Genomic DNA, 15,633 nt, shown 5'->3' with positions numbered 1-15,633 from the left:
ATGGTCATCACACCCGGTAATTTGACAAGATTTTTCTAGAAAATGGCTCTGTTTGCCACCACTTTTTACTTCCTTAATCATGGTGTGGTGTCTTCTTCATTTAGATTTTGGTAGCGCATTGATTAAAGCAGCAAATTTGCTCTTGTATTAGAAATAATTTTCCATTGGATTGAAATGAACTTGTAAATTGGAGGCCCAAGAATAGAGAAAAGACACATGAAATAGAAGACATTTCAAAGCTATATATATGAGTTTTATTTTATATTTTCCACAAACTTGGTCATTGGACCTATTACATTTATCAACTTTCTGAGATGAAGTGGCAGATGTCCATAAAAGATCAGTTATAGTACTAGCATCTTTAGCAAAGAGTTAAAAATACAATGAAAATCAGACTCCTTTTGTTTCTAAAAATAAAAAAATATAATATATTCCTAATAGCAAGTTTTCAGTTTTCCAGACTATGCCTGTATGACTGATAATACCAGTGGAAATATTACCAAATATATTGATATCAGATTTTATGACCAATGAATGATGTTTTCATATTTTTAGCCATAGAATATGTATTAAAATATTTTTAATAAGTATAATACTTTTTGACATGCTCACTTAAATTATCATTAAAATATCAGCTTTATAAAGTATCACACTTGCTGAAGAGTAAATATATGGATTTCTCAGTTTAGGTTAGCAAACAAAGGATTTTAAGTTTTTGATAAAAATATTAAATAAAATTTGTATATCATATTCAGAAATGTAAATTTGTTTATTCAGCATTAGACAGAAAATTGGGATCAGGGTGACCTGCAGACACACGTAGGCTGGGACTGGGAGGTGGACTCAGTCAGGGTCCTGTGTCCCTGTTGTCACTGCATTTGCCCAGCACTCACTCCTCCTCTCCACCACACCAAAAACCATGTCAGCGTTCACAATTTAGGTTCTAAATACAAACATTGATGCTATCAAATAAATGTCTTAAAAAACTACCATAAGCTTAAATGAAAATATAGACTACTTGGGGCTTCAAGACTCTTCCTGGGGGAGGAGCTTCCGCTTCAGGGAGGGTTGAAGTTCATCATCAAAATTTTCTAGCTCCTGCTCCTTGGAGAGCTCCAGGAAGACCTAAAAGGGGATGAGAAATAGAGAGACAGGGATGTCATACTGTTTCTTGTTTTCTTGAGTGAAAAGCGTATGTACTTATTGTACAGTTATATTCCATGGATGATGTAAGATCACTAAAACTGACCTACCTGCTCCAGGGTGGACTGTGACAGGCTGTAGTCCTCCAGGTCAAAGCTCTGTTTAACTGCACAAAGATGGATGTACATTAGGGCTTTATATGTTTTTATATCCAGATGGCTGTTCAGCACAGAATACAAATAACTATTTTTTAAAAGCATTAAATGAAAAGGTGAAGACAAGAACCATTAGGATGGTTTAAGCACAGCCTTCAGCTAAAAGAACAGCAGTGCATTCACATAAGTTTGGGGAAAGGTGTTATGTTGCACAGATTCTGAGATGTCTACTTAAGGGAGGAAACGGTGCGGAGAAGGCCTCCTTTCCTGCAGGAGAGCCGGGGGTTTTGCACATCCAGCACAGGAAGAGGTGGAAGGCAGACACATTTGGAAAAGGGTTGCATCAGAAGATTATAGAGAAAGATGCCTGTTATCTCAGAAGCAGGTAATCCTCATGGACCTCTTTCCGTCCATGCAGCTTGCTTGACCCAAACCAAATAGAAAACTTTCTCCTTGAGCAAAATGGACTGGGAAGGGTAGTTGGAGCCCCAATAAGAACCCAGCAGGCTGGAAATATGCCACCAACAGTACCAGATTGGAAATATACCACCAGACATACCAGGCTAGTACTGGCCACAGTGCCAGTCAGCGGATGCTCAGAATGCTGGGGCGCTCAGCTCAGAGAATGGAAAGAAGAGGCATCACTGTGAACATGGATGCTATTAACAGGAGGAAGAAGAGTCTTCTAGAACCAGGAGACTCGAATCTCTTCCTCAGGGAAGGTGACAAACAAGCGAAGATGTCACTGGGCAGTGACAATGAAAGAATAAGGATGGAGAGGGAGGTCCAGCTAGCACAGAGCAGAGTCGCAGAGTCAATGGGCTCAGATGGCAAGGACCACATGAGCCTGGCGATGCCAGGTGCAGTGTGGTCAGTTTTATAGCACAACAGACACAAGATCATCTTAGTGACCAGACCAGAGGTAAGTTTCTTAATACAGAGTCCAAAGCAAAGAAATAATATGCAAATCCACATAAAATTTAGTTTTAAACATGTAAGCACCAATATTCCAAAAGACCATATTCTTCTTCTTTATTTTTGACAGTATTATTCTTAAATGCATGTATGATTGAGTTTTGACTTAACTTATACCAATATATATACACAAAAAATATGGAAAAAAACCAGAAGAGTAAAAATCACTTCCATTTCCCCACCCCCACAAATGCACACAGAATGCCTGTACTTCCTTGATATTGTGCTCCTAAAATTCAATTTGAAACTTTAACTTTTGAATTTAACACATTATATCACATTTCATGTTTGCCATGGAGATGGATTGTTTTGTGATTTGAAAGTCTCTGCTTTCAGGCTCTTATTTCAAAGCCTATCACTCTTACCCCTCTCTAATTTGAAGAAAGCTTGTGCTAAAGGTCGCACATCTTCCACTGGCAACTTGTAGACCATGAGAGACGAGTACCTGGGAGGAAAGGAAGGGAGAGAGACGCTGATACCACCCGTGACAGACGTGAACTGACTCAGACATCTCTCTGGCCTTTATTTCTGTAAGTGTGGTTTGTGGTAAGCGAAATGCAGAGGGTGAATCCCTACTAATAAAAAAGAGGCAGTTCACAAGGACAACTGGGGATCGGAGGCAGACAGGTTAGTGCCCATGGCCCCTCAGATGGAGATGAGTAGGTACAATGCAAATTAAATTTCCAGATTTACCCAAGTCACCTTCCACCTCACTTTTTTTGTTGTTGTTGTTGTTAATCCTCACCAGAGGATGTTTTTCCATTGATTTTTAGAGAGAGGGGATGGGAAGGGGAGAGACACACAGAGAGAAACATCGATGTGAGAGAGACACATTGATTGGTTGCCTCCTGCACAGGCCCCGACCAGGGCCGGGAATGGAGCCTACAACCTGCAACTGAAATATGTGCTCTTGACTGGAATCGAACCCGGGCTGGTGCTCTATCCACTGAGTCAAGCTGGCTAAGGCCCACCTCCCTTTCTAGATCAACACTTACTCCTCAGCTTCATCCTCCAACCGGGCCCTGACACCATGCAATTTCTTCAAGCTTCCAGCTCAGGCAGAAATCTAAGTCTATTCTCCAGAGCATTTCTACCTACCCTACCTTTCCCTTCCTACTCAAACTGCTTTCCTAACACAGGAGACCATAACTGAGTCTCTGAGTAGGAAACCAGAAATCTCTAGGAATTCAAGCTCCAAATAACGTCCAGCAACCATTTTTAAAATAATTTGTTTCTCAGATAAATTTGTCTTTCCATCATTTGAAAACCAGGAAGATTCAGATTTCATTTCCTTAAGATGCTATTTCATATATTTATGGTGCAAACTTTCTCATCCATTTTGCTCATTCCATGAACCGCTATGACATATTTCTATTTAGTCCTGGGCTGCACGATGAGTTATAACATTGACTTTATATTTACAGTATACTCCACTGTAGAAATATATTTTCTGGCCTTGTCATTATGACTTGTTTTTCTTTACTACCTTCGCCCAACTCCTAAATTATCTGTCTTCTGCAGTTAAATTGCCGTTGTTAAAAAAATGATCCTAGTGTTAATCTTTGTATTTTTTATCGTATTACTTTTATGAGGATTGTTCCATGACCAGACTCTATATAAAATTGGAAATATTAATAGATTTGAAATTAAACAGTTTTACATCCCAGTTTTGCCATTTATTAGCTGTCATGTGACCTAACCAATCTACCAATTTTCATGGATTAAGGCCCTTGTGAAGGTCAGACTCTTACAACGTGTTTTTGCAATCATCTCCTTTTACATTGGAACACCAGAGACTACTTTAGAAAGTCTCCATGAGGATTAAATAAGATAACCCAAGAACAGGACAATACCTGGTACAGAGTAGGACCATAACACCCAACATCAGCTCTTCTCTAGTTGACTTTCTGCAGTGTCCAACAAATCATTTCTTTTAGGGTTTCCTTTGGGCTAAATGTGGACTTGAATGACCACAGCTCTATGAACCTGACAAGGAAAAACTGACATCTGATAGCAGATCAAAGCCAGCCACCATCCTTACCTTTCCTGCCGAGCAGCCCGGGGGAAAAGCCTCAGGATTTCGCTGTGAAGGGGCTCCACATGGGCGAGGGTCTTCACCTTCATCTCCAGCAGGTAATCCTTGCCAAATTTGCTCTTCAGGTGCTGGATGGAACCGATACATCTGGAGGGAGGAGGATGAGTCAGAGGAGGAGGAGGCAGTGCTTGAGACTTAGGATTTGCTGCTAGCGCTGTCTTAGGACTGGGCCATCAGACCCTGGCCAGGTGGTCCCAGTTTTTCATAGTGACCTCTCTGCCCACCGACAAACTCTGCCAGCCATGCACCTGGTGGTCAAGTGTGGGCTTGGGCGGACACTCACCTCAGCCTCCCGGCCACCATGATGGCCACACGGTCACACAGGGCCTCTGCCTCAGCCATGTAATGGGTGGTCAGGAGGGCGCCCCTCTCGGTGTTGTTAAAGCTGGCCCGGATCACCTGCCTGAATGGGAAGAAAAGATGCATGGGAAACATACACAACAACATCCAGAACCCGCCCTCTGCCCCACCTGTGAATCCTAATGAGAATTACCATTCACAGGAGAAGTATGGGACACGGGGTGATTGTGTCTTATTGTGTCACACAGATACACCATAGCTGCTTAAAAGATCGACTGAGCAATTACAATACAGTAGGTACTCGGATTACGTCGGAGATTTTTGCTGGTAGTCGGAACCCACCTACATAAGCACCTACGTCACTCACATGGAGCACATACACAGCAGTAATGAAGTGAAACAGTCAAACTAATTTAAAAGAAAGATAACAATTCCTGACCTTTAGTTGTGGTAAATACAGTAAATAATAAAAAACATAAAGCATATATGTACATACGTTGAAATGACAGAACTTTTTTTTTTTTAATAAATAAATGGGAGTTGGTGACGTAACCACAAAATGACATACGTGGAGTCCGATGTAACCCAAGTACTGTCTGTACTCAGAGTGAGTATGTTTGGGCGCTGACCATGATCATTTTTCTTTTAATGATAAACAATAAGATGTTTTTGCAAAGTATTGGCTATATGAATGATATTCGGGTTGTTTTTATTTTGTATTAAGAGATAGTGTACGGGAGGGGTGGCCGCCTTGCTTTCTGTAGAGGCGTGGAGTTGGTGGCCGTGGCCTCTGGGCTGGGATGAACTGAACTCTTGGGGAGGCAGGGAAAACAGGGGTGCCGAGCTGGAGCTATAGCCGCTACAAGGGTGGCAGTTGGACCATTGCTGCTGCAGGATTTGCAGTCTATTGTGTGTGTGTGTGTTTTTCAATATGTTTTTCTTGTTTTCTGAGAGGAAGGGAGAGGGAGAGAGAGATAGAAACATCAATGATGAGAGAGAATCATTGATCAGTTGCCTCCTGCATGCCCCACACTAGGGATCGAGCCTGCTACCAATGCATGTGCCCCCACAGGGAATCTAACCATAACCTCCTAGTTCATAGGTTGATGCTCAACCACTGAGCTATGTTGGCTGGGCCAGACCATTGTGTTTTGGAAGCCATAAAGCATGTGGAGACTCAAGTCAAACAACACTTTGAAAGTCTACCAAAATCTGCCTTCAGTGGTGGCTATTACAGGTGGGTTTGAACACAACATAACAAAATGGGAAGCTGATTTCAAACAAGATAAGCCCTACTGCCAATAAAGAAAAATAAGAGATGCTCATCGATGAATTATGCTTTTAAATCCCCCCTCCCCCGACAATCCCTTCAATGATGCTGAAGGTTCACTAGAAGGCCAAGTTAAAAAAAAGTGAACATATATGATAAAAAATTTCTTATCAGTTATGTATATGAGTACCAGCTTTTTATAATAAACTATAGGCCTGGAGCATGAAATTCATGCATGGAGAGGGGGGGTTCTTTCAGCCCAGCCTGTACCCTCTCCAATTGGGGACATCCCTCTTGCAATCTGGGACCGCTGGCTCCTAATTGCTTACCTGCCTGCTTGCCCGATTGCCCTGCCTGCCTCTGCCTGCCAGCCTGATCAGCCCTAACTGCCCTCCCCTGCCGGCCTGGTTGCCCCTAACTGCCTCTGCCTGCCTGCCTGATCACCCCTAACTACCCTCCCCTGACAGCCTGATCTCGCCCCCAATGGCCCTCCCCTGCCTGCCTGATCTCGCCCCCAACTGCCCTCCTCTCTCGGTCTGGTTGCCCCCAACTGCCCTCCCCTGCTGGCTTGATCTCGCCCCCAAAGGCCCTCCTCTGCTGGCCTGATCTCGCCCACAACTGCCCTCCCCTGCATGACTAATCTTGCTCCCAACTGCCCTCCTCTGCTGGCCAATTTGGTTCTGATTGGTTGGTTTCTATGCCAGTCAGCATCAAAAGCTCCTCCTCCTAGGCAACTATTGGCTCCTCACAGCACCCAGATTTGGTTCTGATTGTTCGGTTTCAAAGCCAGATAGTGTCAAAAGCTCCACTTTCTAGGCAGCCATTGGCACTCCACAGCACCCAGATTTTGTTCTGATTGGTCGGTGTCTATCCCAGTCAGCATCAGAAGCTCCGCCTCCTAGGCAGCCATTGGTTCTTCACAGCACCCACATTTGGTTCTGATTGATCAGTTCCTATGCCAGTCAGTGTCTCTGGGCCTATCAATGGGGCCTGATCAGAAAGGCGGGGCTGATCAGCAGGCGGAAGCCTGTCGAGAAATGGAGGCTCAGCTACTGGCCAGACTGGGAGAGAGAGAGGCAAGTGCTGATCAAAAGCTGCCTCAGAGGCAATGGATCAGTCCTTGCTTCTCTCTTCAGGCCTCTCTCTGGCCCTGATTCACAGCCCCCTCAGCAGTCAGTGCTGGGGCACCTCGCCTGCAGCAGAAGCAGTCAGTGCTGACTGCAGGATTGACTTCTGGTTGGTAGAGCCTCCATCATTACTGGTCATTATGACCCAGGGTTTTTATATATTAGGATGGTCCAAAGCTACACATTTTAAAAATGATTTCACACAAACTAAGTCAAAGCCTTGGATAAGTTTCCTGTTTAAATTTGAGGATTTAAAATCAGATTATAGAATATTTAGAGATGAATGCTTAATAATTATGGATAAATACTTACCATTTGAATAGAACTATTGTTCATTACTCATTCAGCAAAGAATTGGGTACTTACTTCAAGGAAAAGGGAGCATGAACATCTCTGCTCTCATGGAACCCCAATCTAATGGAGACTGAAAAACTGGTAATAGAATGTGATAAATATTATGATGGAATTAGTGATCGTGAACTCATCTCATTGGGTACAGAGAGCTGGCTCAGCTGCTTGGAACTGTGACTTTAAAAGTGAGTAGCCATGAGGGTTGACCTATGAATCAGGACATATGCTTGGTTTGGGGGCTGGATCCCTAGAGTGGGGTGTTCAGGAGGCAGCCGATCAGTGATTCTCGCTCATCACTTTTTGTTTGTTCTCTCTCTCTCCCTCTCCCTTCCTCTCTAAAATCAATACAAATATATTAAAAAAATAAGAGTGAGGTGCCACAACTTTGACCTAAGAAACAGATATAAGCAGGTATATGTCCCTGGCAGAATTTAGATTTCACACGTTAAAAACTTGATGAAAAGGGAAAAACAAAACAAAACAGCTTAAGGGACAATGTTCACAGGAGTTAAACATTTCACAGATTCCCTGCCAGGCGTCCACGCTGGCCCTGACCAGGAGGCGCCCCTCACCACATCTGCTGCTGCCCCGCTGGGTCCATGCCCGTGGAAGGCTCGTCCAGCAGCACCACTGATGGGTTTCCCAGGATGCTCAGTGCGAAGCACAGCTGGAAGGAGAGGAACAGAGCAATAGGTATGGATCTGCGATCAGTGGGCCTCCTGGTGTAACCCCAGCCCCGCCCCTACCTTTCTCCTGATTCCCTCTGATAAGGCCTTCACAGGGCGCTTCAGCTCCCCCTGCAGCTTGAGCGCCTCCACCAACCTGAAGGAAACACAATGGGGGCCACAGGCTTCTGACAACCAGGACCCTTGGTGGGAGAGAGAGCCACGCAGGAGCAGGGTGGGAACAGAGCTCAGAAATGGGGTTCTGAAATAGACACTGGGCCACGTTACAACGGACTGGTTTGACACCTCCGTGCCCCCCAAGATTAGTTTTTCCTTTTAAAAGATCTGAAGTGCATTTTATGACATGCAAATAGCTGTCCTATGATAGTTTATACTTACATTTTAGTATTTTTTATAAATTTACCAATGCATACTTTTTTCGTTCCATATTTTAGATGAGAAAATAAAATAACATGTTAAAATTGGGGAAACCAGTTATCTCCCCATTGCGGTCTGGGTCAGTGTTGAGTCTCCTGGGAAGTCTTGAGTTTCCTGTGAAGGCTGTCACTCCAACTGTCTTCCAGGACCTCTCAGGAAGGAACAGGTGTGTCCTCTCCACCCCGCCCCCCACCCCCCGCCCCTGTACCGTGTGATGGTGACTGTGGCGTCCGCTTTCCTCAGCCCTTTCACTGCAGCGAACACGTCCAGGTGCTCTCTCACTGTCAGGTTGGGCCACAGCCCGTTCTCCTGAGCACAGTACCCCAGGAACCCCAGGGGGTCCCCTTCGCTGCTGCCTTTTAGTAGCACCTGCAGAGAAAACTTCACTCTCAGACCCTGTGGCCTGCATTGCTCCTCTGTGTTCCCATGACATCTTTCTCCTTACAAACCTAGAAAACCTAGAGAAAGTCTCTGATCTCATTGACTCAAATCACCTGCAACCATTTTGGTTGGAGGAAGGTTGTCAGAGTGTAAATACATGGCAACAAACAGATATTCAGGGCAAGTGACCTTAGGTGGGTGATCGGAGAAAGCCTGCCTGCTGAGAGACCATTGCAGCAGAAGGGTGACAGGGCGCCTGCCCTGGAAAAGGCCAGGAGTTTGGGGTAGAGCAAAGCCCTGTGGAGGGATGATGCTCAATGTGCTCTCAGACCCCAGGCAAAAGCAGGGGACCTGGAGCCGAGTGGTCCAGGGGAGAAGAGAGAGATGTGACAGGAGGGACATGGGAATCAGCTCCTGACCAGCAAGGAGAGGTTTCCTTCCAGGCACCGTGCAGTGGGAGGTCACTGAAAGTGTTTGAGCAGGACAATGACATGTTATAAAGATCACACTGGCTGATGTGATTCAAGCTGATTTCATGTCACCCAAATGGTTGTTGGCTTTATAATTCAAATCTCATGTAACCTTTAGAAATATTTCATTCCAAGATCTCAATGAATGGTTACCTCTTTTTTTTGCCCATGCTTAAGGAGAAATAAAATATTGATTTTATTTCAAGGTGGTGCTCTCAACTGAACTAAGCACTCCCTTTAGGCTTGGCTGAGCCACCAACATCACCCAGAGGCACCCTTCACCAACACCTGCTCTCACCTCAGCGTCAGAGTGACTGTGAATATGTTTCTTCTTCCTCTTTCCTGGGACACCTGCCTATCACGTATTTGGTGGTCTTTCCCTTGGTGGGCGTGACCACCAGCCCCTTTCCCATGGTGGAGGTGCACGGACCTCTGCCTTAGGATTCTGTTCTCCACTCCCCTCACCGCCAACATACTTTTCAAAGGAGTTCTGAAGGTTACCTATGTCCTGCCAGAGAATTTTAGTTTTCTCTGTAACTCATGTTGTTTCTTTGATAAATTCAGCTCTTTTTCTGTTTGCCTGGCCTTCTATGCAGTTGAACCACATGGATAATTCATTCATTGAAAACACTCCCCCAAGATAGTATATTTCTACCAAAATATGTGTTACAGTAACTAAGCACTTTTAAAGGGCTAAATAAAGTTGTTTAAAAAAAACACATTTTAATTCATATAAGGAGGACAGTGCTCATTGAAAGTGCAAATCCAAGTATTTTATGGTAGTATAAATAGAATTTGTATGAATTCTGAGATTGGACATTCCCGCTAATTGCCTTTACAGGCATGAATGATTATTCCCTTTCAGTGATTAGTTTGGTTGTGTATTAATGTGATAATTTGTAATATGTATTCAGTCACATTAATCACTCCATTTATCTAATGAATGAGTGAGATTTGGCTGTGTATAATATTTCGACATCTTATAAATTTATTTTGAGTACCACTAGGTAAAGTTTTTCCACGTGGTTCACCTACCTGTCCAGCAGTTGGTTTGGTGTCTCCAGTTATCACTTTAATGGATGTACTTTTACCAGCTCCATTGTGTCCTAGTAATCCTAAAACCTCACCTGGGGGAAAAAAGGGACACATTTAATACAAATTGATTTTAATAATGAAATTAAGAATAAAACATAGTCTGAATTCTCACTGTGTGACAAGTGTATGTGATTTGTAGGTAGTGTCTCATGTAATTGTCATAGCCCTCCTCCCCCCGAGAGGTTATCATAAGCCTTTCTTACACATTTGGGAACAAAAGCTCTTAGGGATGAGGTTATCTGCCCAAAGTCACACTGATGGGAAGTGACAAAGTCACTCTTGGAAGCTAGGTGTATCAGACCACACATGTCCTGTGATCCTAAGAACTGTGCAATAATGTCACAAAATGAAGTCATGTACCATCTGCTGGTCAAGCGTTCAGACCATGCTGGCACATCCCTCTCATGTTCTTGTGAGAAATAATGAACGTTAGGAAATTAATCATGTTCATTACAGAGAAATGCACATTTTGGGGGTTTCAGTGGTTTATTTCAACAGAGTGCTTATGGTTTCCATGTGGATGTGAGTAAGCCCCTATCCATGGGCATGACTTAGGTAATTTCTCTAGGAATGAGCCATGTAAAAGGAGCTGTCAAGGTCTCCCCGCTGATGGGTCTGTGTGCGAACCAAGAGGTGGTCACAGAATGATTCTCATCAAGAACCACAAAGCTCGAAGGAGGGCTCCGAGCCAGCAGTGGGAGAGCCTCCGTGTCCAACCTTTTCTGACACAGAAAGAGACATTTCTTGCGGCGATTTTCTTCTTCTTCTTGGAAAAGCAGTGTTTTCTCTTCACTGTGTACTCCTTGCGTAGACAGCTGGCAATAATGGCTGGTTTCTATAAATGACAGGTATATCATGTCAGACCTTCAGACTCTCCATTGACCTTGAACAAGCCATATCCTCCCACTGGGCTGGCCCCTGACTGCACAAGCCATGCCTCCAGGAAGACTTTCTACTAGATGACACGTTTACGAGCCATTCTCCTATCTTAGCACTTATGTTTCCCTCTCCTACAAGGGCACTCACACAGGAACTCAGTATTTAATGCAGCCAGCCCATCTCTCTGGACAGGAGCAGAGACTTGGAGAAGCACCAAATCACCCTCAAAGGACAAACAACACACTGTAGACTGGACTTGGCCCTGCATTTTGTACAGTGTACTTTCTCCAAGAAGCAGTGATTGGGGTCACTTTGCTCAGTTTCTAAAATTCACAAACTCTTTCTTAGCTTCAGAAATTTCAATTTCACTCCATTTTTAAAATTTATTTTCTACGAAAGACAACGTGAGTTAAAATGACTTTTTAATGTCTGCTCATTTAGATATAAAAATGATGACTACCTGCTAAAATAAAGTTATGATCCTCATTTGTATGAATTAGAGAAATGCAAAATCATTTGAGAATTAGACGCTTCCTGCTTTTATTCATTTGTTATTTGATGAAATAACTACTTTGTATGTTTTACCTCGTCAAAGTTTGTGGAATTCAAGGCATTAGCTGTTCTCACTCTTTCCATCTGAACATCTTCATCCTCCCCCTCGGGCTCCTCTGGATTTTGGTGTACCTTGCTGCTTCTTGGAGAAATTCTGGAGTCAAAACCATCCATTAATATTTGATTTTGGGTTTTTATCCTCGTATCAAAAACACTGCATTCTTTAAATCTGATACTTGAGTAGACTGGGTGATTAATAACCTATCATAATCTCTCTTCAATACAGTGAAATCTCCCCCACCCCCACTCCAAATGCAAATAGGATGCTTGATCTCCTATTAAGGTTAGCCATTTCTTTGGAATATGTGTGAGATTCACTAATTTTCCTCCATTCTAACTCTGTCCCTCATACTCTCTTTTTTCTATTCTCTCTTTCTTCAACCTAAATCTCTCATACTGATCTTAGAAGACTTTTTAAAAGTCTTCTTGTGTCTTGGAAGTCTCCCATGCAACTATCTGTAAGACTTATCAATGAAACTGATGGGGCGTCAGATGCTTATGGTTGCATCATTGAATGATGGGAGCAGTCTCAGCTTTTCAGTGTCATGAATAACTGAACCAGTCTATGGTCCACCAGTTGGACTTCTCACTACCACAGGAAAAGAGCACAGTCATTGCTGTCTTTGACCTATTGAGCATTCTATTCTTCCATTCTGGACCCACAGCTTCCATAGTCACTGTCAGTCTATTCAGATTAAGTGCTATTTAAACTGAATGAGTTGGATGTAACTTTCCCTAGTGTTCTACTGCACAGTGTCAGACAGAGTCCTTTAATATTCAGTGTTTTAGGTCTGTTTGCTCCACTATTTATAATCTTTGATTCAGGTACCTATATCTCTACTATTTGTATTGACACATGGTTCCTACCCCTGCCCATTCTAGTTCTTAGCACTTCCTTGTTAATGGATTAATTTATGCATAAAATATTTTAAAACAGTGATCACTGGAATAAAAGAATCAAATTTCATTTCTCCAGACCGAAAGAAGGGATCCTTTCTCATCGATATCTTTCCAAACTTCCATTCCAGACATCGAAGAATAAAAATCAAGACGATAATTTGAAGGAGAGGCTAGGAATAAAGAGATGCATAACTAGAAACACTAAAAGAAAATAATTTCACATTAAAAGTGAGTTAGGAATAATTGGACTTCTACAAAGATGCAGTTGGCAAAATCATTACCAATTTCCAATAATCTATTCTTCAAACTGTGAAACTAGTAAATTCACTCTCAATCTTGTTTACAGAAACATAGGAAACAAATATAAAAATTGTGTGATAATATTACTTTAAATAATTTCCTCTAATAGTTATACAGTGTCCTTAAAAATTGGGAAGCATATTATCTGGTTAGTTGATTTTTATATAAAACGTTCTATTTTTACAAATATGTTTTCTCTATGGGCTACAGATACCTATATATCCACATTAATAAAAATTCCACCATGTTTACAAAAATTAAAATAGTTTAGTTAGTAAAATACATGATAAATTTTAAAGAAGAATGTGTTCTTACAATTAGGAATATCAAAAAGGGCTCTCCATCAGATGAAGAAAACACGAAAAGCTGGAAAAAGATAGACAATGGTTAAACACGAACATTTTCGTTTTGTGAGTTTTTGCCATATAAAGTGAATTGGCCCATTTGAACAACCCTACTGGCATGCCCCCGATGAGTATTGGCTAAGTGTCCATTCCACAATGTGTAGCGAGGAGCTGTCTTCCTTCCTCCCAAGGTTTATGAGCCATTGTGCTTTTATTTGAAGCAATAGGATTTAGCAATTATTCATCACCTGGTGAGAGAATCTTGGGGTCTGTTGTGCTAGCCTCCCCAAACATTGAAAGAGAGGCAAGATTTAACCTTTATCACACAGTCCTTCATACACCTTCTAGTGCTCACTGCCCCTTTCATAAGTTCCCTTTCTTTCCTTTCTCTTCCCCATGGATAACTCTTAACTCACATAGTGTACCTTCCTTCCATAGGTAGAAAGAAGTATAGGTATCAGTCAGTTAGAAAAAAGGGATTGAGAGCTTCTCTAGAATCCTGAAGTCCCTAAGATTAGAGACATTTCATTTGCCTCCTTCTAGAGCTGAGCATGCCCAGATTGAGTAAAAAGGCTGCTTTATTTCTCCCACCCATTATTCTTCCTCCCCATCCATCAACTAGGGTCAACTATTCCTTTACAGTTCAGCTGGAGCATATTGTCCTATCTGGAGAGAGATTTAATTGGAAGCATGAAGCAGAAATCTTCAAATGTCACACATACTGAACATTTTGCAGAGTCCCAGCCTTAAGCAAAGCTTTCACCTTTGGTTGTGAGTTCCAAGACACTGGAGCAGATGGTAGCATTACTTACATAAAAAGATAAGAGCATACAGCAAAGTAATGTGGTTTGTGGTACGAAAAAGTTGATGAAAAACAGTAAATTATATCCAGGCAATTCCACCACAGATATGGCCACAGAGAGAAGGGTGATCTAAAAAGGGGGGAAAAAAGCATTTTAACCATTCTGAACATCAGTAGATGCTCCATATTAAGATGGCTCATCTTGGAGATATTCCTAACTTCCACTTCAAACCCGAAAACTAAGCTCAAATCAGTGGATCTCCATTGACATTTTCTCTTGATGATTTAGCCACAATCCTTTGGCCCGGAGGATCATGCATGAGACCTCACTGGTAAATCTAGGATCTAATATGGAGAGCATTTTAAATATAGAAAAGGAAAAAAGGTAGTGTATACTATTTTGGGAGGTAAAATTCAGAATGGTATATAAGCAATAATCATAGGTAAAAATTGAAATTGAATTCTAATAGGATTGCCCAGCTGCTGTGGCTCAGTGGTTGAGCATCTGACCTATAAACCAGGAGGTCACGGTTCAATTCCCAGTCCGGGCATGTGCCCAGGTTGCTGGCTTGATCCCCAGTGTGGGGTGTGTAGGAGGCAGTCAATCAATGGTTCTCTCTCATCATTGATGTTTCTATATCTCTTTCTCATCTCCCTTCCTCTCTGAAATAAATAAAAATATATATTTTTAAAAAGATATCTGATAGGAATAAAGCAATAATAAAAGGATACTTGTTAACTACACCAATGGAGGAATATAAGCATTCAAAAACCTGGAGTGGCTTAGTAGAAGTACTAAAATACACCATTCAGGGAGAAGAGAAAGTTATAAGTATGTGTGACCCTCTCAGGCTTTTTCTTCTCAACTATTGTAATGCCTTCCTAAAAGTTTCCATACTTCTAAATTCTCTCTGTTACAAACCGTCACTTCTATGGCTTCCAGAATATTCTTCCTAAAAGTGTGTCTGTGATCATATTTCTCTTCTGAATTATTAGCTTCCATGGTGTCTCATGAGAGTGAGCGAGAGAGAGAAACATCAATTTGTTGTTCCACCCATTCATTGGTTGATTCTTGTATGTGCCCTGACTGGGTATCAAACCCGCAACCTGGGCATATTGGATGATGCTCTAACCAACAGAGCTACCTGGCTAGGGCTGTAGAATAAATTCTTGAGCCCATCATTTAAGGCCAGTCATGGTTCCATCCATTATGTTCACCACGACTAGGACCAGGCTCAGCTGTAGCCTGTTTCCTCCCCATATTCATGTCAGATTATTGCCAGTAGTTAGGACTTTTTCCTAGTCTGGACACTCTCCCCTTTGGGTTTCTG

At 42.4% G+C, this 15,633-nt stretch overlaps 1 protein-coding gene across 1 annotated transcript in view; it reads right to left on the bottom strand.

Moving 5' to 3' along the window:
• Positions 1–223: 223 nt before the first annotated feature.
• LOC308252454 (ABC-type organic anion transporter ABCA8-like) overlaps positions 224–15,633 on the bottom strand; it is a 49,466-nt gene continuing 34,056 nt past the window's right edge. The window contains exons 26-39 of the mRNA XM_080677098.1: positions 14,313–14,432; positions 13,472–13,522; positions 12,935–13,026; positions 11,930–12,050; positions 11,183–11,300; positions 10,406–10,497; positions 8,728–8,888; positions 8,163–8,238; positions 7,989–8,083; positions 4,652–4,771; positions 4,315–4,455; positions 2,639–2,718; positions 1,254–1,309; positions 224–1,125 (exon numbers count right to left, since the gene is read on the bottom strand). Coding sequence (XP_080533224.1) covers positions 1,027–1,125; positions 1,254–1,309; positions 2,639–2,718; positions 4,315–4,455; positions 4,652–4,771; positions 7,989–8,083; positions 8,163–8,238; positions 8,728–8,888; positions 10,406–10,497; positions 11,183–11,300; positions 11,930–12,050; positions 12,935–13,026; positions 13,472–13,522; positions 14,313–14,432 — 1,422 coding nt within the window. The 3' untranslated portion in view covers positions 224–1,026. The remainder of the gene's footprint in view (positions 1,126–1,253; positions 1,310–2,638; positions 2,719–4,314; positions 4,456–4,651; positions 4,772–7,988; positions 8,084–8,162; positions 8,239–8,727; positions 8,889–10,405; positions 10,498–11,182; positions 11,301–11,929; positions 12,051–12,934; positions 13,027–13,471; positions 13,523–14,312; positions 14,433–15,633) is intronic.

Source organism: Plecotus auritus, assembly GCF_963455305.1.
Source record: "Plecotus auritus genome assembly, chromosome: 7".
NCBI lineage: Eukaryota > Metazoa > Chordata > Mammalia > Chiroptera > Vespertilionidae > Plecotus > Plecotus auritus.
Note: the sequence above shows the minus strand (reverse complement) of the source record. Positions and strands in the feature narration are given on the sequence as shown.